The sequence below is a fragment of the Rhynchophorus ferrugineus genome, unplaced genomic scaffold (assembly GCF_030347505.1).
Source record: "Rhynchophorus ferrugineus isolate W39M unplaced genomic scaffold, kcgeb_rfMv2 rfM30, whole genome shotgun sequence".
Lineage (NCBI taxonomy): Eukaryota > Metazoa > Arthropoda > Insecta > Coleoptera > Curculionidae > Rhynchophorus > Rhynchophorus ferrugineus.
The window spans coordinates 361248-387173 of NW_027472609.1; the positions used below are offsets into that span (position 1 = coordinate 361248).

The following is a 25926-nucleotide window of genomic DNA, read 5'->3' on the forward strand; positions in this document are numbered from 1 at the left end:
AAACTTGATTGGCACCTGTTTATGCCATTTTGAAAAACCAAAGACAAATATATTATCTAATAACCAGTTTATATTTCCACAATATACTTTTATTGTAATAAAAACAACACTAGACATATCGATAAGTCAGAAATTTATCTAAAACAAATAAACACAATTCTGTTAACATTAACTTTTAGTAAGAACCCAAGATCTATACTTTTATATCTAGTAAACAATTTGGATAGATTTCTAAAACATTATAAAGTGAATAATAATCAAAATAAAATAAACTAAAAATCTAAAAGAGCAGTCCTGTTATTTTTAAAGATATTCAGGATAAAACCAAAATATTTATTCAAAAATCAGGTATTTTTTAAAGCAACCTCCACACATATAGTGAATAAGCCAAAATAGAAATACAGTTTATATTTTCCGGCAACTGAAATATTGCATAAAAGGCTTAGGGTTGATAGAATACAATAAAAGAATACATTTGTAAAAATCTGGTTCTAAATAAATATAACTAAAAGTAACTATCTTATTAAAATATTTATAACTTGTATGTATTTATAATTAGATTGCAACACTGAATAGATGATATACTAGCCGAGCGTAAATTTAATTATGAAAATGAAAATATAACTTACCAACTATTGTTACTTTAACTTTGCGGCAGATACATAATTTGAACGATATTTGGATCTCCACAATGTGTGACTTCAAACACATATCTTGACTCAAATTCTCACACCCATATAGATTAATGATACTGTTTAACAAAACCTGGAATATGTTATCATCTCTGGGTACATTTCTTGTAGAAGAATAGGTAGATAGATCACCTTCTGTAAATTATATATATATATATATATATATATATATATATATATATATATATATATATAATATTTTACTGCTGATTATCATTAAAATTATTTAGTTGCTTACCTTAATGGACTTTTCTTTCGGGTATCTTGGGTTTCTAGATTAGATCTAAGTTGTAATACATATTTACATAAAGACATGTTATTACCTAGCATGTATTTAACATTTCCAGGTCTCCTTTGTTGTAGAAAACTCTCATTTCACTTCGTCATTTTTTTAACATATTCAGATAAATATTTTAAATGAAATCCTACAACACAAACAACAATTAAGCGAACGCCAACGAAGTAGGCCAGGGACTAATGGCGGGATTAGTTCAGATTAGCGTTGGGAACTGTCAAAAAAAATAGCTACTGTCAAATACACGATTCGACTGTTTTCTCATTTGTGATGTCAGACGAAGATGTACAGTCTTGTCTGTATAAAATGTGAGATAGGAAAGGACGGAGATAGATGCTTGGACCAGTTAATTTTAAATGTCTTTATATTTTTTGACATTGGATTTAAAATATGGAAGAACGGGGGTGAGTTCAAAATGTAGGGTTATATTTTTAAAAGGTATAAAATTCAAACAGTATTAATTTTATTTATAGAGGGAATGTTTGCTGCCAAATCTATAACAATATCGTTTTCGACGACATCGGATAGCTATCAACATATGCCAAAACTTAATGATAATAAGAACAGGTCTGAAAATTATTCTTCTTGTGCTGGAAGTAGTCAAGTCATTAATGAGGTTTGTGGATCAAGAAGTGAGCGATCATAGTTGATCATATTTGGAGATTTTTAGGAGAACTTCACTGCTTTCATATATAGTGGGGGCTTATTCATTTGGTTTTAAATATATATTGGTTGGGTTTGATCTAAACGATTTTGGTCTTTTTTATGGTATTGTTTATTTATATGATTTTCGGAGATTTTGGTAATTGTTCAAATATGTAAATTAATTCAAATATGGTGTTTTTGTAAAAATAGAAAGGCATGTAGAAATTATTTTTATTATTTAATTTTATTCAATAATTTAAAAAAAAAATGTGATATTTCAAAAAATGTTCAATGTTTATTTCCTTCCTTATATATAGTTTCAACACCAAATCAATTGTTTATCAAATGTGTATATTTATTTATAAAAAATAATGATGTCTATATATGAAAATGTGTTTCCAAAATTTTACCATTTTTATTTACCTCATGAACTTATTTAACTGCTTATATATATATATATATATATATATATATATATATATATATATATATATGTGTGTGTCTGTGTGTGTGTGTAATAATCACCATAAAAATATATAAGTAAATAAAGCTGTATGTACGCATGCGACAGACTCCCATTATTCTGTTTTAAAATTAAATGGAGCTCAATATGCCCATGCGAAAAATCCACAGAAGACAGAGGAGTAACGTATCCTTATATAGGTCTAGGGTCTTAAAGTTTATCCACACTTTCAAATGTATCAAATACATCAAGTGTGGGCGTACCTTTAAGGATCATCTAATTGGAAGTGGTGGGATACCAGTAATAAACCATACAAAGCGGCAAATATAAGATAGATCCATAGAAAAAGAGAGATTTAACCTTACAGGAAATTTGGACTTATTGTTTTAATCGCTATGCATTGAGCCGCGATGGGATCCGATTGGTTCACTTCGTCTCTACAGCGCCTTTATTGTTTATTTGTTTCAGGTGCCATTCTTAGTAAAACAATTAGCACTTATCGAAAAAGGTCTCCCTAACGATTCGAATACTCGGTTCTCCGAAAATAAACTACATAACTTCGGTTACGATATTCAAAATTTCAAATATTTGATCAATATTATTTTGAATATGACGACGAAAATTATTGTCCAAATCCCGATGAAGGAGACAAAATAGTAAACTTAGAAAACTAAACTAACAAGTAAATACTATGCAAGTGTATCAAGTATCATACCTAGGAATTCACCATTCTGCATATTTTCAGTGACTTCCACCAGATCGAAATGGATATTTGCCTATATTACGCATGCCATTTGGCCCTAAGAAGCCCCAGGATTATTCCAACGAAGAAGAGATCATGCTTTGAAAAGAGTACAACAGCTTCATCGCTTAATCTTCTTTGACCATGAGATTGTTATGCATTTAATTATACTATAGACGCATCATTCATGGCCTATCATAGCTTAACTTAAATAAAATGCAATTGTACTGCAACAGAAAAACTTCAAGCAATAGTATGGACGACAAAATGTTTCACACCCCACTATTTCGAAAGAAAGTTCACACTAGCACTTGAAAATAAAATATTTCAAAACTTGAAGGATTGAAGCATATAGCCCAGAATGAAAAAAGAGAATAAAAACACATTTCCAAGATTTTCTTATGAATTGAATTGTAAATTAGAGAAATAAAAACTTGTTTGTATACTCTTTAGCTCACTGTGTAGCAGATCTGAAAATGGAGAATAAATCTGAAATTAATAATTAAGAAAAATGTACTACCTGATTAAATAAAATCAAACGATAAGCTGATTTATGAATGGATTATTTACAAACTTGATTGGCAAGGTGTATGCCATTTTGAAAAACCGAAGACAAATATATTATCTAATAACCAGTTTATACCTCCACAATATACTTTTATTGGAATAAAAACAAAACTAGACATATTGATTAGTCAGAAATGTATCTAAAACAAACAAAAACAATTCTGTTAACATTAACTTTTAGTAAGAACCCAAAATCTATACTTTTATATCCAGTAAACAATTTGGATAGATTCCTAAAACATTACAAAGTGAGTAATAACCAAAATAAACACAATATCTAAAAGACCAGTCCTGTTTTTCTAAAGAATATTCAGGATAAAACCAAAATATGCATTCAAAAATCAGGTATTTTTTAAAGCAACCTCCACACATATATTGAATAAGCCAAAATAGAAATACAGTTTATATTTTCCCACAACTAAGATATTACATAAAAGGCCCAGGGTCTGTAGAATACAGTAGAAAAAAATACATTTGTAAAAATCTGGTTCTAAATAAATATAAGTAAAAGCAACAGTATCTTATTAAAATATTTATAATTTGTATGTATTTATTATTAGATTGCATCACTGAATAGATGATATACTATCCGAGCATAAATTTAATTATGAAAATGAAAATATAACTTACCAACTATTGTTACTTTAACTTTGCTGCAGATACATAATTTAAACGACATTTGGATCACCACCGTGTGTGAGTTCGAACACATATCGACTCAAATTTTCACATTCATATAGTTTAATGATACTGTTTAACAAAGCCTGGAATATGTTATCAACTCTGGGTACATTCGTGTAGAAGAATAGGTAGATATATCGCTCTCTGTAAATTATATAAATATATATAATTTTTTTTACTGCTGATTATCAATAAAATTCTTTAGTTGCTTACCTTAATGGACTTTTCTTTCAGGTATCTTGAGTTTCTGGATTAGATTCAAGTTGTAATACATATCTACATAAAGACATGTTATTACCTAGCATTTATTTAAAATTTCCAGGTCTCTTTTTTTGTAGAAAACTCTCATTTCACTTCGTCATATTTTTTTTTTCAACATATTCAGATAAATATTTTAAATCAAATCCTACAACACAAATAATAATTAAGCGAACGCCAACGAAGTTGGCCAGGGACTAATGGCGGGATTAGTTCAGATTAGCGTTGGGAACTGTCAAAAAAAATAGCTACTGTCAAATATACGATTCAACTGTTTTTTCATTTGTGATGTCAGACGAAGATATACAAAATCTTGTCTGTATAAAATGTGAGATAGGAAAGGACGGAGATAGATGCTTGGACCAGTTAATTTTAAAAGTCTTTATATTTTCTAATGGTAGTGTAAGCGAGACAGAGATTATATATTCATTCAACTGATTAACTTAAAAAAAGAATAGGAAAAATATACTAATTTCTATTTTCATGTAATAAATAATATAATTTTAAAGGAAGTGCTTTATTCACCTCTTTACGATTAATATTTTTAAAATAAATTTAACAACTGCTCTGTGAAAAATTCTTTTGGATCTATGAAAATTCTGAAAGCTTCGGAACTTAATTTTAGTTTTCAAGATTTTAGGAAAAAAGTTTCGACAAACAAGAGGCTCGGACAAAATTCGTGAAAGTTTATCAATAAAGTATTACTCATCAGAGACTGAGTTAGCGCCGATGGCTCCTCCTAGTTATATACCTAGATTTAAGTTAACATAAGACAAATTGTAGGTTAGACGGAAACGACTAGTAACAATGTATTAATTTAACTATTTGGTCATACGGAATCCAACTATGGGGTACCGCTAGCAAATCTAATATATCCATCATTCAACGGTTCCAAAATAAAGTGTTGCGTGCCATTGTTAATGCTCCGTACTATATTTCAAATAAACGCGATATTACTCTAGAACCTATAACGAGTGTAGTTCAACGTGTTTGTGTGAAGTACTTCGAAAGAATGTTGGTGCATCCCAATATACTCGCTAATCAGCTAAATATGCGACGTGAAGTGCGTAGACTGAAACGTTTAACACCCCCTGATCTGATTACTGGACATATATAAACTTTAGAATAAGACTAATTAATTAAGATATTTTATACAGAAGATCGCTTAATGAAGTGATTTTCTGCATGCCATGTAAATATAATATAGACATAAGAAATACTTATTGCCTATAGGGCAGATTGTGGAATCACAAAGAGAAAAAAAAAGTGCTGGTTGTGGCATTAGATCCAAAAAATGCTTTCAATACAGCAACACAAGTTACTGTATTAAATGAAATGATGAAAGCAGGGATTAAAGAGAACAAAATCCAATTCGGAATAGAGAAGGGGCGGCTACAAGGATTGAGCATAGTGCCGACTCTACGGTTGATTAATATGAACTCCTGGTTCGATAAGATAGCTGATATTGACACACAACAGACACATGTGAGAGCACAAGCGTTCACCGACGACCAATCATCGCAATCAGCCATCGAAAACCTACTGAAATTAAACAAGAATGGAACAAATACTGACAATACTGAATGGGCAGAAGAATCAAGAGTACAATACAAGAAACACAACACAATACAAAGAAAAACCAGAAGTTATGATATATCCAAAGAAGGAGATCCCCTTTACGATGGAAGAATTCAAGAAAAGAAGAAATGACCGCAGGAGAGAAACCCCAGTAGTACCCAGAAGGTCCAGATTTCCGAAGATAAGAATTAAATTAAATGAAGAAATCATAACTTCTAAAGACCAGATGAGGTACCTAGGAGTGATATTGGATAGGAAAAACATATAAATTAACCATACAATAATAACCGCACCGACGAGCGCGCTACAATCGCAGGAGTAGTTCCTCTACCAATAGAAGCCGAAGCAAGAGCATGGGCGGCAGAAAAATACGGTTATCCACTAGGCCCGCCAAGGTCGGAGCAAAAATACATGTGCTGGCCATGGGAAAAACCGTGGAGATCGAGCAGAACGAGATAGGAAGACACATAGTGAAGGTATGGACGGATGCTAGTGTGAAGCAGGAAAAAGCAGGAGCAGGTATATTCATTCGCAGAGCGACGGTACAGAGGAAGTGGCATGCATCAGACTAGAAAATGAAATTAACAGCAGGGTAGCTGAATTTCTAGCCATACAAGAAGCCATAAGAATACTAGAAGAAAAACATGGCGATATGCATGCCGTCATCAAAACAGATAGCAGAGCGACTATCTAGCAGCTGGAGAACGACGAGACAAAGATCAGACCGGTAGCCGAAGTACAGAAGGTATTACGAGAGCGAGCAGCCGGGGATATCAAAGCGGAAATATCATGGGACAATACCACAACGGAATAAACAAAGGTCGACCAACTAGCCAAGGCCGCCACTGAGAAGAATCAGACAGACAAAGACGGTCTGGGTTGGACCAGTAAAATCACAGCAAGAAAAGAAAAGAAGAAATGGATTCTACGAAAATGGCAAAGATACTGGGCCGAATACACCAACGGCCGCAACACTTACAAACACTGCAAAAGACTAGGATTTGAAAGGTTAGAGCTAAACCGAAAAGCAGTGCAACTGATAACAAACCATGGAAACATGGAAGCATACATCAAGAGATTCAGACTGGAAATCACGGAAGGAGTATGCGGATGCGGCCAAGATCAAGAAGATAGTCATCATGAATGAATGCACAAACGCCGAAAGGTTGAGCGCCAGAGATCTTTATAAAATTCCGAATGATCAGATGGAAATGAGAAATGCACTCAACAAAACAAACAAGAAGAAAATTGAAATATTGAATGATTGGGCAAACAAAGTTATTAATGAAGAAGAAAATATCGCAGAAGTCCAGCGATCCCAGAATTGACAACTGATAATAACAAGAACAACAAGAAGAAATCAGTATTATAAACCCTCATTATTATTATTAATATTAATTTAACCAATAAAGCACAATACAGATAATAGCTATGTCAAGATAACTCTTTATACATATAAGAGACGCCCCTTGAGAAACATAGAGATAGGCACAGACAATTCCACAATCCCACAAATAGACATTCAAAATGATTAATAACTATTATTAGATGTTAGCGCTACTGCATGCAACTATTACTTAGTTTTTTAATTCAAAACAATGGTTACTATAATCAGAGCATCATTAAGTAATTAATATAATAATAATAAGCAAGAAAAAAAGCCAAATTATAGGAACCATTAAACAATTAAAATAAGCTGACGATCCGGAACGACGAGCATGGGAGTATATGCTTCATTCATGTAAAATGGCATGGAGAAGATCGAGAGGTGCTGATGGTTTGCTTTAGTTTGAGCAATAGCACTACAGGTCCGCATCACATAATCAATCATAGGAGTCCTGTTGTGTCGCCCAACCTACCTAAAAATAAAGACAATAATCATCATCTCATATCGTCAAGGTCGTATCTATCTTCGCAAAATAACCTCCTCACAACCTTTGCATAAAACACAATCATCTAAAACAATCATTCAAAGGACAGAGACACACCTCATAAAACGAGACAAATAATACTCATCTTATGGTGTAGAAAACTAGCAAATTCATAGTATCAATAGTCCCAAAATGCTTTCCACCACTAGGACACAATCAATTCCATCAACTCTGCCAAAGAATTCCTAACCTAAAACATAAAAAATCATAAATAAACTGCTGATATCCCGATGGGAGGATGATTGGCAACAAAAGTAGTTGAACAATATGAAACACATTCACGAAGTTACTGCACCGACCCACGGGGTTGTAATCTCAATAGACCTCATACCTTGCAAATCAAAACACATAAGTCATCTAACTAATAAATTTCGAACAGATAAGTCTAATAAAAATAAATACAATATTCAACATACCCGAAAGTACTCAAGCAAAAGTAAAATCCTAATCTGATAGCGTTTAATCATCGAGTACAGAAGGGCTGCATGGTGCCACGGATAGCTTCGGATATATTATCTCCAAATAAATCACGGTCAATTCCACCAATTCTGCCAAAGAACCTGGACGCAGATAACCTAAAAAATACAAAGAAACATAAATACACTGCTGATATCTTGGTGGGAAAATAACTAGCAACAAAATAAAATAAAATAAAGGTAGTTAAACAACATCAAAACATATTTACGGCGTCACTTCACCGTCCCACGGAGTGGTAATCTCAGTGGACTTCATGCCTTACAAAATCAAAAAACAGGGGTCATCTAATTAATCAATTCCGAATAAGAAAAGGCGGATAAAGATAATATCTAAACTCACCCTGAAATAATACGCAATATTCATACAAAAGTACAATCCTAGTCTGGTGGTATTCAATCGTCAAGCACAAGCAAATTTCCTAGTGACACAAATTGTGTCCTACAAAACCACCAAGTGGTGCGAGGGGGTAAAACAAACAAGTCGTAGACCGCCAAATCACACAAGATCCATCTAATCCATAAGAAAACCTAAAAACACAACAATAATAAAATAAATTAAACAAAACGTATAATCAGAACGAAGACATAACCTCCCATGCGCGTACGTCAATTCTTCTAAATGAGAGACGAAAACAATATCCAACGACATAAATTACGGGTAATTCTAATTTAATTAATAAAAGGAAAAGATAGTAATTAAAACGGGAATATAAGAAATAATCCACAAAATCTACAAATTAATTGCGAAAATATTAACTAGAGAAAGAGAACAAGCGGCGCGCGGCATCTAGTAAGAACTAAGGCAATCAAAGGATAGGAATTTCAAATATGGAAAACCGTAATATTGTCAACATTATCATAAAAAAAATTTTTTGAAAATTATATTATATTCTACTCTAAATTAATGAAATAAATTAAATGATAGCCTTTGAACAAGACACGGGCGCAAAAACAATTTTTGGGGTCGAAATAATAATCGAACCTCTTAAAAAATCGAACTTAATACCGCAATGCAAAAGATGCCAATCGCATGGACACACTCAGAAATTCAGGAGAAGAGAACCTAGATGAGAACCTACAATTAAAGTAATTAATTATCCAAAGAAGTGAAGGAAATTGTAGATGAAAAACAAAAATTACGAAAAAAATGGCAACAAAGCAGAACACCTGAAAATAAAAATAGTTTAAACAATATAACCCAAAGACTGAAAAGGAAAATACTGGAAATTAAAAACAAAACAATAAATGACTATCTGAGAAATTTAACAGATGATAAAGAAACTGATTATTCACTCTGGAAAGCCACAAAAAACGGGCTCATGTCTACACAGTCCACCTATAAGAGACCTATGTGGGTCACCAAAAAGCAGAACCATTTGCTGAATATCTAGAAGAAACTTTCAAACCAAACAAAACTAATATTGAATATAATTTGCCGGACATAGAATCTGAAAATTCGATGATTGTCACGCCGAAAGAACTAACCAAGGTTATTAAAACTGACATTAACCCCAGGAAATCACCAGGCTACGATAATTAATAACAGAATTACTGCAAAAAGTACCAAGAATGGGGATTATAAAACTCACCAACTTGATCAATATAGCATTTAGATTAAAACGTGTCCCAGGCATTTGGAAGATGACGAAAATTATAATGATCCCAAATCCTGGGATGACATCAAACGAAATAAAAGCCTATAGACCTATATCACTGCTGCCAGTAATATCTAAGGTTTTTGAAAAGCTCCTGTTGAAAAGAATAAAACCGATCATAGAGAGAAAAAACCTAATATCAACACACCAGTTTGGGTTTATTAACAAGCACTCAACAATTAACCAGATCCACAGAATAACAGATGTTATTGAAAAAGCCTACGAATAGGTTTGGCATGAAGGCCTTGTTCATAAACTACAGAAAATGCTACCAAAACAACACACCGAACTATTAAAATCATGCATTACAACCAGAATGCTTAGAGTCAAACAAGAATAAGTTTACTTTACAATAAACCAAGCTAAAGCAGGTGTACCACAAGGAAGTGTAGTGGGACCAATGTTTTATCTACTCTACACTTGTGATATACCACAAATGGAGAATATTACGATGGCTACATTTGCTGATGATACTGCGATTATAGCTGTCGGAGACAATAGTGAAAAAACCTCACGAAAATTACAAAAGGCAAGTGACAATATAAATAATTGGACACAAGCTTGGAAAATAAGAATTGATAAAACTAAATCTGTACGTGTGCAGTTCACCTATAAACAGACCGTACAAGCACCCATAATACTATCATTCATCATAATAATACTCATTCCATATAGTCCGCTGTCTCTGCAAGGTGAATTGGAGGCGTGATGGACACGTCGAGACCGATCCTAGTTAGGGTTACAGATGTGAACACCCAAAATGCAACGGAGTGTTCAAAACAAAATCGGGGAGCGCAGTGCACCAAAATCGCGCTTATAAAGACTGGAGGGACAGCCGCGTCCTTGCGGATTCATGTCCTAAAATCAGAAAGTCCAGATGGACTGCAGAGGAAAAACGCCTGCTAGCACGCCGTGAAGTCACGCTTACGTAAAATATTAGCAATGAACTAGGCTCTGGCGCCCTTCTTCCCAGAAAGATCCCTTTAAGTTATCTAAATGATGAGGAAGAAGGTCGAACATCAAAAATTGGTTTCCCATATCATTAATGACATTAAGAATGCACATAACTTAGCTGAACCTCTTCTTTCTCTTGAGACCTCCCAATCCGATCTAGTAATAGAACGGGCGGAGGAGTTCTGAAGACCAAGAGCTCAACATTCGTACTTATATCCACTCGCTACCCGACAGAGACATCGTCGGAATAAACGTAAAACCTTTGAATGAAATGTGCAACAGTATCATGCACTAGATAAACAAGCTTTGAGTGAGATGATAGTTATTTACGTTCGAGATATCCTACCACCAAGATATCACACACTATCCAAAAGGAATGTAAAAGTACGAAAATCTCGAGAAAGAATGTGAGAGGTAGCAAGTACGCTCACATACATCTAGGTGACAAAGATCAGACTCGGACATGGAGCAAATATAGAAGTCCAAATTAGGAACATAGAAACTGATTCATCATCTGAAATCATTAGGCTGAATAATCAGACTATACAAATCAGTACTCATTAACAGTTAATCAACAAATGAACAATTTGTCGATTGCTAATCTAGAGACAAAAATTGATTACCTTCATAACCAATTCAAATTTTTATATGTAATGATAGCACTTTTCACATAATTTGATTGGTAAAAATAGATTAATGATGAATCGCTCTATGTTAGTGAAAGAACAACCCTCTAAAAAGACCTTATTGATAGTCCCCGTGCAACTGCCGACGAGGACCTCTGTAGGTAGTCAGATCCTAGTTGTTTTTAGTTCGACGCTGAAAAATAATGAATCATGCATTTATACAAGTTACAACTGATTTCATCTTGAACTGCAAATTGGTCCCTATATTGGAATAAAACAACCCAAAAACAATAATTTTATTACCAGTAATAGTGCTAACATATTCTCTTTACATTCACTTTGAAAGAAATGTAAGGTCTCAATAACTACGCACATACAGGACCTTACAAACTTAATAAATGCTTCAACAAATATATGCAATTTTATTTGTTTCAATTTGTTACTGAGGATTTGGTGAATTTCAGTCTCCAGTAAAATTTAAAGGGTCATCTTGACCCGAATATCACCTAAAAAAGTAAATATAGGTTTAATTAGTTGTGCTCAGAAAATAGTAGTATTCAATGGTTTAAGTTTATTATAATAGTTATACCTTAATCATACTTCTGCTCCACATACATTTCAACCAAGATTTCAAGTAGGACAATCTTCATTTGTCTTGAGAAAAGAATACATGTAAAATGATGTAATCTAATAAAGTCTCCTTTGATTTGTATTGATTTGTATACCATTCCACTTGCAGACACATTAATGCATTGGGATTAGGAAACGGAAAATGGAAGCAAAAATGCAAACCTATGTGGATTTGTCGTCTGGGATCACTATTTTTTTTATCAATAATTAACTAAGTTTTTTCTTTGATGAAACATTAGCAAAAATGGAATGTTTCGTCAATCACTTTTCGAAGGTACGCGTTTTTAAAGAATATCAAATTATTAAGTATGGTCAGTAACATAATAAACAATGTTATGATAAGGAAGAAAATACCAATAAGATTGAAATCCAACTCGTTTGAAGATTATGATAAGAATATCTTCTTAAGGACTCTTAGAATATTTAAGAATTCTTATGTTCATACAACTTTAGTATTTATCGATTTTTATAGATAGATTTATAGATTCCTAAAGATATGAAACAATTACAATTCTGTAATGACTACTGAGGTAGACTTAGTAAAATAATTAATTAAAAATATTACCTCTATTTGGCGACACAAAATGGATATATATTCAAGAAACTCACCCGTTAAGGATAGAGACAAGAATGGTATGGACAAGTACGAATTTATATTTACTGCATGGTGTATGGTTATATTCTAGTAATTTAATTATTTTCTTGAAGGTGAGACATAACCACCTAAAGAATAACATATATAGGTAAGAGAGAATATTTTTGTTGTCAATAATTATTTTATGAGATTATTATTGAACATATTTTCCTCCGCAGCTTGTAAAATAGTCCTCCCATGTTATTTAACGTGTTTTGTGCTACAAAGGGTATCGATATGTATAAATACTTAACTTCATTATTGTTTCATCAATCATTATCCTTCTACCTTCATTATTCTTCATCGAAGAACAAGTAACGTAACCTTTACTTTTAAGACGTTATTTTAATTTTATAAATTTTAATTTTGTTGATAATTGCCATTTGCAAAGTACGAATCTACTAAATTAAATATTATTATAGATTTCATGACAAAATTCTCCCATATACATGTTATTTTAATTTTTCATGTTTTTTATATAATTATATGTGTTATTACTAACTATTAATATGTATTAAACACATATTTATCATTTAAAAACATCTTTGTAATAATAATTAAAAAACAAGGCAAAAAAACAGCGTTATTTTCTTGAATCCAAAACTTATGTCATTCATAATCCCATCAGTTTTCCCCTCTCGTCCAAATTTTTTCGGTCGAATGGCGGCTCCTGGATAAGATTCCATTCGTCGCCGTCGATATTCCATAGTCATTCAATATATTATAGTTCTTCCTGCTGGAAACAGGAATGGGTTATTAACCCTTCGGTTTGTTTAAACTCGATCAGAAGCATTGAAAAAGAAATTCACACATGACGGAATCATCAGAAAATTAATAGCTTAGTTATTCACTTGAAACTTTCTGAAAATCGGACTATGATTCAATACTAACAATTTCCAAGACAGGGTGATGAGAGCGGAAACAACTAAAGGTGAATATATAATTAATATACTAGAACTACAGGAAATATTATTGAAAAATGTGAAATATATATGTGCACAGATATGTGTGTAATTGTTTATAATATACATGAGCATTTAGTTAAAATGTACGATGAGAGAATGACTACTAAATATTTTGCAGAAATGGCAAATGCATTAGGAAGAGCGCAATGATTAAATCTAGATTTATCAAGAAAGATGTATACAGGTAGTAACAGAACAAAATAAGAAGAAATGTAGTGACATCAAAATTACTTTACAAGGAAATAGCGCACCAAAAAAAGCACTAAGCGTAAAAGTATGCTCTAATGACAACAAAATATAATACTTGGATATACATTTGTTAATTATATGGATTAGGCATCCAGGAAATACCACTACATAAAAACACGCCTGGAACTTTGATAGATAGTATGGAAAAAATGTAATACAAATATAATAAAACACAACCCTAACCTACAAACTATTATAACTGCATAATTAATCGTAGTTTTAAGTCCTTCAATAATATACGCATTAGAGGTACTGCCATATTAAAATAAATTATATTTTATAACGATGGTTTTTATTTTTATGTTGTATGTCAAAGCTAAAACAAACTAAAACTCAGAGTTGATGCGGCAACATTGTGACATTTTGACGTCATAAAATCAGATGACGAGAGTTCACTGTTTTATTGAACAGACTATAAATTAGTTCCATGGGTAATCGCTATATTTCTTGAAATAAAAGTAAACTGTACCTTAATTACGTATATTATAATTGTAATTACAGTTACATTCAAATACCCTATAGTAAGATAGTTTCTTCGGTCATACTTGGTTATACTTTCATTATGACGTGAATGGAATGTGATTATGGCATGTATGTTACGCCTACTCAGAAAGCATACTAAATCCACTCCTAAATATTTTCTGATATATATTTGACAAATTGATAAGTTAATACTTCACCACTCTGTACATTTTCAGTGATTTCCACCAGATCGAAATAGATATTTGCCTATATTACGGATGCCACTTGGCCCTAACAAGCCCTAGGATTATTCCAACGAGAGATAATGCTTTGAGAGGAGTACAGCAGCTTCATCGCTTAATCTTCTTTGACCATGAGATTGTTATGCATTTAATTATGTTATTATAATATAGTTATGTTATGTTAAATATTTCAAAACTTTAAGGATTGAAGCATAGAGCCCAGAATGAAAAAAGAGAATAGAAACACATTTACAAGATATTCATATGAATTGAATTGTAAATTAGAGATATAAAAACTTGTTTGTATACTATTTAGCTCACTGTGTAATAGAAGATCTGAAAATGGAGAATGAAGGTGAAATTAATAATTAAGAAAATTGTACTACCTGATATGCTGATTTATGAATGGATTATTTATGGAAAGCTCTATTCAAGATGACCAAATACATGAATTCAAAATAACATAACAAAACCAATGTTATCCCAATTAACCTGTAATATCTACAAACTTGATTGGCACCTGTTTATGCCATTTTGAAAAGCCAAAGACAAATATATTATCTAATAACCAGTTTATATTTCCACAATATACTTTTATTGGAATAAAAACAACACTAGACATATCGATAAGTCAGAAATGTATCTAAAACAAATAAACACAATTCTGTTAATATTAACTTTTAGTAAGAACCCAAGATCTATACTTTTATATCTAGTAAACAATTTGGATAGATTCCTAAAACCTTATAAAGTGAGTAATAATCAAAATAAACAAAAAATCTAAAAGACCAGTCCTGTTTTTTTTAAAGATATTCAGGATAAAACCAAAATATGTAATCAAAAATCAGGTATTTTTTAAAGCAACCTCCACACATATATTGAATAAGCCAAAATAGAAATACAGTTTATATTTTCCCACAATTGAGATATTGCATAAAAGGCCCAGGGTCGGAGAATACAATAAAAAAATACATTTGTAAAAATCTGGTTCTAAATAAATATAACTAAAAGTAACTATCTTATTAAAATATTTATAATTTGTATGTATTTATTATTAGATTGCATCACTGAATAGATGATATACTATCCGAGCATAAATTTAATTATATAAATGAAAATATAACTTACCAACTATAGTTACTTTAACTTTGCAGCAGATACATAATTTAAACGACATTTGGATCACCACCGTGTGTGAGTTCGAACACATATCTTGACTCAAATTCTCACATCCATATAGTTTAATGATACTGTTTAACAAAACCTGGAATATGTTATCTTCTTTGGGCACATTTCGTGTAGAATAGGTAGATAGATCGCTCTCTATAAATTATATATATAAAAAATCTTTTGGATCTATGCAATTTCTGAAACCTTTGGAACCTAATTTTAGTTTTCAAGATTTTAGGAAAAAAGTTTCAACAAACAAGACACTTGGACAAAAATCGTGAAAGTTTGTCAAAAAAGTATTACCTATTATACTAGTCAAAATTATCTTACTATTTATCATTTACAATTTAATTTTTTTGCCCTCGAAAACTAGCGTTCCAAAATGCTGCTATATTAATTTACAATATATAGTTATTCACAAGCAAATTACAAGAAAAAACATAAAACCACATATATTACATATAAATCTATATAAGCATACATTCGGCGCATTACTTGCACGCATTTGAAAATAGTAACTAAACGTAAATGACTGAAACAGCCGATAGTATATAGTAATAAGATCAGTCGGACCGAAAATAACGACTGAAAACAGTCATAGAAAAAAAAAAGTCAGAAAGGAAAAAGCAAGTGGCGCGGAGACATTAGCCGCCATCAGAGGCAAGCTAACCCGTAAAGAGTTAGCAGGAGATGGCTTCAAACACGTAAGAGTACACAGACATGGACTGGTATCACTGATCTGTAAAGACCAGACACGCAAGAAAGACCTGATAGAAAAAATAAGCTCTGCATGTGGTATCAGTTCAGCTCTGGCGAACATGACAAAATTGAGAAATGTGTTATATCGTTATTTGCATTGTCTAATTTGTTAGGAGGTTTTATTAACATATTGTCATGTTGAGCGATCGTACACCATTTTGGAATTCCTAAATAACGGGAAAAATAAATTATTTTCTTTCACATATTTTAAAGTCTCCTTTTACTAACTATGGGTTTATCTGGGCTAGACCTACTATTTAACGTGGGCTCCGAACCACGGTCCTTGGCATTAAGCCTACTGACTGGCGAGTGACCAACTTAGAAATAATCCCGGAAGACATCCGTTCTTACCCAGCCTGGTTATTGGCGTGACTGGGATCATTTTCCTTGTCGGATTTTACACTCTTGCCTAGGACAATCACAATCATAAATTTACGACCATGCCCCAGCAGGATTCGAACCCGCGGCTATTGCAACAGTAGGAGGACCGTCCTGTTGCTTTTACCACTGCGCCACCAAGCCGGCTAATAAATTATTTTAATACTTTGCATCTTAACTTTTATGGTTTATTTACATAGAAGTGACGTCAAACGACACCGATCAGCCGTGAATTTAACATTTTTAAGTCTATTTCCGCAATAATAGCATGTTTTTGGTGCATGATTTAGAGTATTATTAAATATTTTTCAAAAAAGCCGTAATGTCTATTATCAACGTTGCAAAAATGTAAAATATGTACAGCAATGAAAAAAGAAAGAAAATGTGGAATCAAGCCATAGGTCAATTTGGCTTGCAATTATTGACACTGTATATAGAAAGAAATAAGTTCTGACTCACCAAGCTACTGGAGTGAGAAAATGTCTAGGATCCGCTAAACATTCGCTCCTATAGGACCCAAATCCGGCAACGTGAAATGCCTACCAAATACTTCGAGTATATAACCGCGAGATGGCATTGTTATATCGACACTGAAACGTATTCCTTGTGGCACGACGCATATTTCATTGGTAGCGACTTCCATTTTTCCGAATTCGGTCGTTATTAAAAGAACTCCAAGTTGAGGGACTGCAAAATGATTGAATTTTATTAAGAATACTTTATAGTTTGTTGAAATAAAGGTAACGTTTTACCAATAAGCAAGTCACCGTGGGCATCGTAAAAAGCCCTGTTCTTCATTGAAGTGTTGCAGCTGTAAACGTGAATGGCCAGTCCGTGTTTCGTTTTGGGGTCACCTCAGTCGTATATGGTGTTCAAACTTTCGATGAAATCGACATTTTTAATCGGGTTCGGTAAATCAAAAGGTTTCCATTTCATCTAAAATATACTGGTTTCAGTTAATAACGCAAGTATTATTTTTAATTTATAACAACCGCATTTTCTGCACAAATTCGTGGCATTTTTCTCGATAGATTGTGCCAGTTCAGCAACATAGATTACAGTGATACCACTAGAAGTTCGGAAGATGATATTTTGAGTATATAAACCAGATTACCAGGAAATGCACATTCTATATGTTTGACTGTTTTTCGAAGATAAAAGATGCAAAGTACTTATGCCAATGACAATAACATTGAATCAATTGTGCCAGAAGAGTGGAAAAAGAGAATACTGTCTGGATCTACTGAAACTTTTTGAAGAAACCACTCGTGAAATGAGCATCTCTTAGGCACTCATATCATCTGTGATTCCTATCATTCAAATGTTTTTAAAAAAATGAGACTTTTTAACAATAGAACCAGGTAGTGATGCTACTCGTTTGGCAGTCTTTAATCTGAAATCCCAATTATCTGCGAAAATGCCTTCTCTAGAAGATAACAACTTATATACAATTTCAACATATTTAGATCCTCGTGATATAAGCATACATTTTTCAAACCAGTCACTGAAGAAAAAATAAAAGATGAAATATTAAAGATGGTTAATGACTCTGTCCCCATTGGTTCTCCTATTATATCACCAGAAAGCAAATTTGGAAAAAACAAAAAGAAGAATAATGAGCGATTCCTTCGAACATAAACGATAAAAACAGAACCCCCACCCCTATGATTTAGATGAAAATTCACTTGATTGGTGGAAAGTTAAACATTATGAGCTTAAAACTCTTTCCAAATTCGCACGGATATATGTATCACCTTCACCAGCCAGCTTTCCCAACGAACAACTATTTAGTGGATATATGGACTGAAAAGTCCCGGGCCTAACACATAAAACTCTAAAGAATGCTGTTAAAATTTCATGATATTTTACTCATAAGTTGGTGAGTTCTTCTGCTAAGAGTAACACTACTTTTATTATTTTTAAAACGATGGATCATTTTACATAATTTTACACTGCTTCTTGATAGGAAAAATACCGTTCAAGCGAAGCAATGGCTTGAAAAGTGTTATAAGGACTCCGCTCAATCAGAAACAATAATAAAACGTTGGTTTGCTGACTTCAAACGTGGTCGTAGAGATACCGATAATGCGGAACGCAACGGACGTCCAAATGAGGTTGTAACACCAAAAAAATCCGTAAAATTCCACACGTTTTAAATGATGGAAAAGTGAAGTTGCCCGAGTTAGCTAACGTCGTAAAGATATAAAAAAACGTGTTGGTTTTATATTGCATGACTGTTTGACTATGAGAAAGCTCTGTTCAAAGTGGGTGCCGCGTTTTCCCACTGTTAACCAAATACAAGAACGTATTGATGATCCTGAACAGTGTTTGACCATGTTTAAACGTGACAAACCGGAATTTTTGTGTCGATATGTGACAATAGATGAAATATGGATCCAACATTGGTGACAGGCCTATTTTGAGGCAAAACGTGAATCTTTCTACAGAAATGAACTGACCATTTTAAATAACGTGTTTTCTTTTAAGTTTTTCTTTCATTTAAGTTGCACATGAAAAACTATTTTTGAACGTTTTCTTCATATGATAAAATAAAATATTCTATTTTAAAATGAACTAAAATTAATATAAAAAATGTAAATTATATGATGCATATCAGGCATTATATAACCTATTTTAAGTTATTCATACATAAACAATCACATTCTAAATATTCTATTATTATAATAAATGCATAATATCAGGTTGTCGAACCTAAGAGAAATTATGTGTCAACTTTATGAAAACCTTATGTATTACGGGTAAGTTCATTACGTCGTCGTTAAGCCGCATCCGAGTAATCTTGATTTCTACTTCGACAATCTTAAATCTGGAACACAATCTAAATCCCGCTCGACTCAGTCAATGTGGTTTGCAATATTCTGTCCCAAAACCAAAACAGACCAACCTGGTAGACTTGCAGGGCTCTTCTATTGTGTAGATTAAACAGAATAAGAGACCGAACATTCTGATATTGAGCACTTTTCCTTTTCTTCATTGCCATGCCACATTTTATGTTTCTCATGCTCCCACCAGACCACAGACACAATTAAAGTTAAATCTTGTCTTCTGCACTCACTCTCAGAACATTACCTATGTTTTGTCACCCAACACAAAAAATAATATATCTGTTTTAATTTATTAAAAGGTAAATAATAAATAGTTTCCAAAGATTATTTTAAAAAATACCAGTAATTTGTTTTCGTTACAGTCCACATTGGTTCTATAGTTGGAGTCAGCCTTTAATAAACAAAAATTGGGCGCAGAATCTCATACATCAGAAATGAAAACGAAATGAATAGATTTTTATAGCAAGAATAAATTAAAATGATTTCGAATTCGTTCGGGCCACATTCCATTGTATGGATATTTAACTGTACATAAATATTACATCATTTTATTTAATCAATAAATATGCTTAAAACATATTTGTTGTAAATGAAACACACGATCATTACTCATTAAATTAAGTAGGCATTAGGTTGAAAACCAAAAATTCAACGAATTAAGAACTTTTATTTTAGTTTGTACCAGTGCTTTTTGCAAATTTCACTATTTCAAGTAACAATCCCCTAGATACTGCCCCTTCATAGCGTTATATATATTATATATATATATATATATAAATATATATATATATATATATATATATATATATATATATATATATATATATATATAAATATATATATATATATATATATATATATATATATATATATATAAATATATATATATATATATATATATATATATATATATATATATATATATATCACAAACAAACTGTCTTAACAGAAAGTTTATATTTGTTCAAATTACTTAAACACAACAAATTCGACGATATAGGGAGATATGTTATTCGGTATTCTAGCTCTCGGAAAACTCCTGCTACTGCAGTACATATTTGGTTTATTAGAAATAACATCTGTTGATCTATATTTAATGCGAGCTGACTAAGCTGTATTAGGTATTACAATAAACTAGATTTTAGGGCTTCACCACTACTTTCAAATCATATCATATTATTTATCAAAAATATCAATATTAATAGTTGTAAAAAGGTATAAATGCGATATAAATTTTCTTACATACATTCCTGTTAAATACTTTAACTTTTTTTTGAGACACCTCGTGATGAACAAAGTTAGTAAAAGTATAATTGCCTTTTGTATTACATACTACTGTAATCAAAAAATAGCAAAAACTTTTGAAATAAAACATATACTGATTATTTATTTCACATAAATTCTCTCGGACACAAGACATTTCATTCTACCTCTTTTCCCTTACAGCTGTCTGTTTTTTTTCAGTTTAATGACTAGAAGAATTTTACGTTAATAAACTAGGAGAATAAGACGCAATGACGTATGTTAAGTTTTTGACGAAAAGTTGCAAAAAATGTCTGGCTGGTCCATTATCCAGCTTCAGTGATGACACTTGCAATAATTTCTGCAATTTTTGCAAAAAAACAGCTTTCTTTTAATTTTCATTGAAATTACCTATTAACTGTTAAACCATCTTCAGTTTTTGAATTTTTAAAAACCGCTTCAGTGTCGAGAAACATTGTTTAGCCTCTGATGCTGTCATGGCATTTGTTACAAAAATTGCTAATGATTCTCCTATATAATTCAAAGTATCTCCTACAATGTCCTATAACAATTTCTTAAATAAATAACTAACAATTTTGTTAATAATTATCTGGAAGTTAAATGGAACATATAGAAGCGAGTTCACATTCAGTAATTTTGTCACAATATACCTTAAGTATTCAGAAAACAGTGAAGAAATATAAACATTTTTTTTTGCATAATTTATAACATCGCCATACGTTTTCGTTTAATTATCTAGTGACGATTATAACAATCTATTTGACACTAGATTTTAAATTAAAAGATCTACAACAGTTAAAATAATTAAACTGCCCATAGAGCAGAAGAGCATTATTGAAACTACTTTACACCTTTTTTGATCACAGTAGTATCAAATATTTTATAATGGTTTTCTAATAGATTTTTTTCTCTTATAGAGAACTCATCGCAATCTTCGAGCGACAAAACAATCATGGCCACTTACAAACATGAAATGCCCACCGTTGTTAGATTTCTGGGAGAAGTCGCAATCAAATATGTTGTGAATTACATTGTACAAATAGTCATTGCTTTTGGTATGTTTCTGATGAAAACAAAACCACTAGCAGGTTTTTTATATATATTCCTTATATGGAGACATAAATTTCTAACTGGTATTATTCAGCAAATGGTTTCATTTTTTGAGTAAATAAAGTCAATAATTTTCTTTTAGTTTAACGTTAGTTAACTATACATAACAACATTCAATAACTTGGCTGGTAATATGAAAAAATTTATTAAACCTAATTTTTCATATAAAAACGACAAAAAAAAATTTAATACCGACAAAAACTTGGAAGGTATTTTACACGAACAAATCAATAAAAAAATGACGGCTAATCTAAGAACCAGGTGTTTCTGGATCCGGAGTGTGCTGTTCGGGTTCTTAATCATTATAGATACACTCAGTCATTTTCCACACTTGCATTATATTATCCTCTGATACAGAGCAGATCACCCAAGGTTCATTTGGATTCCAACTGAAGTCTAGATAAAAACGAATAATGAAATAATTGTTTGAATGTTAGTCGCTTTGGTTTTACCGGAAATATTGGCTGTGTGGACTCTATGACTGAACAACAATTCTGGTGGCCCATCTTCAGCATCCTCGGCACTTTGTTTTTCCCCTAATCAAATAATGTAATCAATTGTATTGATTTTAAAAACCACAAAAACGTCTATAATATTTTTTAACACAAGACATGACAAGATTTTATATTCTAACACAAAATTAAGTGATTTATATCAATAACGGGTTATTCAATAAGCTTCGTTAATAAAGAACGACAATACGATTTTTTTCCAATATTTCCCTTATGTTAAGTTGTATAACATTATTATTTATCGGAAAACGGTATAAACGAAAAACAACATTTTACAAAAAATATATAGATATTTTTAAGAGAAAATAAAAATAGTAAAATATTAGGTTAAAAAGATGTATATTTTTTCTAAATATTTTAAAAAGTAGTGATATTCTGGTGGACCTTTGAAATTAAGTATCAAAATTCAGCAAACCCTTATAATCAATATATTTTAAAAATAGAATAACAATCTCTTAGTAATAAACGTAAGAGCTGAAGAATTTTTTCATTGGGCACATAGAAGACAGCCAGACAATAAGACAGTTAGACAATAGGACAGACAGAAAAATAAAAAGAACAATACTTATAGGCATAAATCGTTAAATGTTGATATGTTATTAGATTTTTTGCATTTTGATGTATTAAATATTCGCTGGAATAGTTTTATCTACTCCCTGAAAATTATCGAGCTGTCTAGATTTAACTAGTTTATAATATTAACTTACCAATTTTACGCAAATCCCATACATGAAGCCTTCTATCAGTTCCTGAAGAAGCCAAGATTGTTTTGTTATGGGGTGACCATTGAACTTGGAAAATTTCGTCCTTGTGCGACTCCAAACTATGCAATTTCAACTTGAGATTGCGAAGATCCCACAATGCCACCGTTTTATCAGAAGATCCTAATAGTTAACCGTTATTTGCTATTAGTAAGCACAAAAACTGAAAAACTGCACTAACCTGTAGCCAAAATCCAATTCGAATATGGACTAAAACTTAAACAGTTAACTTCCGCTGTATGAGCATCTACAGTAATAGCAGGTTTCCTGGTATTATTACATCTGATATCCCAAAACATCAATTTTTGGTCATCCGCAACAGATCCGAATAAACTCTCATGTAACAGATGCCATGCAACATCCTCTACCGCGCCAGTATGACCTTCAAAATAATTTCAATTAGTACATCCTATCAGAGAGAAATAAAATACCTGCAATACCAGTACCTGTGAAGATTGTTTTGGCGTCAATAACCCTATTTTCTTTTGGTGTGGCATTAATATCCCACAAGCAAATTGTGTGATCATGACTAGCAGATAGCAAGTAACCATTACGGTTTGGATTCCAAGATAAACCATAGCCTTCCTTCTGGTGTCCTCGAAGGCGTAAATCGGGGTTGCATTCCCCACTGGGGTCTGGTTTGGAAGTATGTTTGGTATAGTCAAATACTGGAAATAGATAACAACACCAATTATAAATAGGCCAAATATATTAGCTAGCATTGGGAAATATGGAATAAACTCATTCTAGTCTTCATTTTTTATCAGTTTTGTAATTACTAATTTTTGGTATTCACCAGTGGTCTTGCATGGAGAATTTTTGGTTGGAAAAAACCAATTTCCCTTTTTTCATCTTCAAAAATTCTCAAAAAAAAAAAAGTCAAAATTTGTTAAAACACCTCCATTTTGAAATCATGGTCTATACAACTGCTAACAAATATAATTGTAATTTTTATTTTCACTTAACTACTCGACGACTTGACAACTATCAAATGCTCATTAAAGTTTACATACCTAACACATCACTTGACGGAGTTTTGGTTGCAACAATAGAAGGATTTTGAGGCATGTATCTGGCTCGATTCACTTCACCTTCATGATTTATCTTAATTTCGATTTTCAAAGAAACAGAACCGAAATCACAAAATTCCCCCTTTTCAATTTCATAATGAGATGGATCAAATTGGGCATCCTTATTCGGTACTAAAACACTGAATACACAAAACTAATAAACTAAGAACAATATTAAATCAATGAATTACCTAGCGATTAAAAGGTGATTTTGTTCTTCGCTAGTGTGAGTGCCTAAAATCAATCTATGTAACGAATGATCCTTTCCCTCAGGACGTGTGACATCTGGTAACCACTGTGCTGTTAGAGAAGGCCACTCTAACACATGAGCCAGTACCAAGTCGTAAAGAAATACGGCATTGCGTTCCCATATTTTGTATTCTTTCTTGATAATTCGCTCTTCAAGGGCATAAAATATATATATATATATATATATATATATATATATATATATATATATATATATATATATATATATATATATATATATATATTATCGATATAAATCGGTATAAATCGATTTCGTTAAGTACAAATTACGATAAAGAATTATGCTAACCGGCGTCACCTTTATCTCCTCCGGTTGCCATGTTAAACAAACAGGGTATAAAGTAGCTCGGCAAAAATGATATAAAAAGGTAAACAACACCGATATAAAGGTTTTGACGCCTAAGCTGTCCCGCCAATAAAGCAACCTTTCAAATTATGAAGCTCAGTACTACCAATTACAAAATGACATAAAAAATATATTTGCTATATATTTGTAGATAATATATATTCATTTATTAGATTATGGATACAATATATTCAATAATGCAAAGAAGAATGCCTCAAAATCAAAGTAGTAACTAAACAGTAACAAAATAGTACTTGAATTGAACTTAACATAATTTTTACTAGCGTTGGGAACTATCGACTGAAAACAGTCGATAGTCGCAAAACAATCGATGGTCAAAAAAATTGTAATACTATATATACTATACGGAATAGTAATTACTATTTTCAATTAAATGCACGGTTCGACTTTTTTTCCTTTGGTGATGTCAGACAAAGATGTACGAATTCTAGTCGGTATAAAATGTGAGATAGGAACGGACGGAGATAAATGCTTGGAGCAGTTAATTTTAAATGTCTTTATATTCTCTAATGGTAGTATAAGCGAGACAGACGTGTATAAATATTCATTCCCTAGATAACTTTAAAAAAGAAGAAGTAGGATTACTTTTATATGAATGGATCTGTGAATGTGTAAAAAGGAATGGAATAAGAACACTACAAATGTTTTATCTTTTTTTAATATATTAATTGCTAT

General features: G+C 31.9%; 3 protein-coding genes and 1 long non-coding RNA gene across 5 annotated transcripts in view; 1 reads left to right on the plus strand and 3 right to left on the minus strand.

Moving 5' to 3' along the window:
- LOC143205871 (putative ATP-dependent RNA helicase DDX43) overlaps nucleotides 1-25926 on the minus strand; it is a 279365-nt gene that overhangs the window by 146163 nt on the left and 107276 nt on the right. The window lies entirely within an intron of this gene.
- On the plus strand, nucleotides 1188-1846 carry LOC143205882 (uncharacterized). Its single transcript, XM_076418922.1, has 3 exons — nucleotides 1188-1391; nucleotides 1461-1603; nucleotides 1658-1846. The coding sequence occupies exons 1-3, from the start codon at nucleotides 1271-1273 to the stop codon at nucleotides 1706-1708; spliced, it is 315 nt and encodes a 104-aa protein (XP_076275037.1). The 5' UTR covers nucleotides 1188-1270; the 3' UTR covers nucleotides 1709-1846.
- On the minus strand, nucleotides 11846-12275 carry LOC143205912 (uncharacterized). The gene is made up of 2 exons (XR_013007985.1): nucleotides 12153-12275; nucleotides 11846-12069 (listed from the first exon to the last, which is right to left on the minus strand). It is a non-coding gene; the product is annotated as an uncharacterized LOC143205912 (long non-coding RNA).
- LOC143205876 (histone-binding protein RBBP4) lies at nucleotides 22401-25312 on the minus strand. The gene is made up of 8 exons (XM_076418914.1): nucleotides 25174-25312; nucleotides 24806-25013; nucleotides 24558-24754; nucleotides 23991-24212; nucleotides 23726-23926; nucleotides 23491-23667; nucleotides 22724-22807; nucleotides 22401-22667 (listed from the first exon to the last, which is right to left on the minus strand). The coding sequence occupies exons 1-8, from the start codon at nucleotides 25202-25204 to the stop codon at nucleotides 22567-22569; spliced, it is 1221 nt and encodes a 406-aa protein (XP_076275029.1). The 5' UTR covers nucleotides 25205-25312; the 3' UTR covers nucleotides 22401-22566.

Excerpts from the sequence above, each read along its gene's own strand:
- LOC143205876 (XM_076418914.1), bottom strand. The coding sequence starts at position 25,204 with ATGGCAACCGGAGGAGATAAAGGTGACGCCG. Across the intron at positions 23,668-23,725 it reads GAATTGGATTTTGGCTACAG|GATCTTCTGATAAAACGGTG; the intron begins GTTAGTGCAGTT and ends GTTAACTATTAG. Across the intron at positions 22,808-23,490 it reads ATGGGATTTGCGTAAAATTG|GGGAAAAACAAAGTGCCGAG; the intron begins GTAAGTTAATAT and ends TTATTTGATTAG.
- LOC143205882 (XM_076418922.1), top strand. The coding sequence starts at position 1,271 with ATGTACAGTCTTGTCTGTATAAAATGTGAGATAGGAAAGGACGGAGAT. Across the intron at positions 1,392-1,460 it reads TAAAATATGGAAGAACGGGG|AGGGAATGTTTGCTGCCAAA; the intron begins GTGAGTTCAAAA and ends TTTTATTTATAG. Across the intron at positions 1,604-1,657 it reads GTAGTCAAGTCATTAATGAG|GAGAACTTCACTGCTTTCAT; the intron begins GTTTGTGGATCA and ends GGAGATTTTTAG.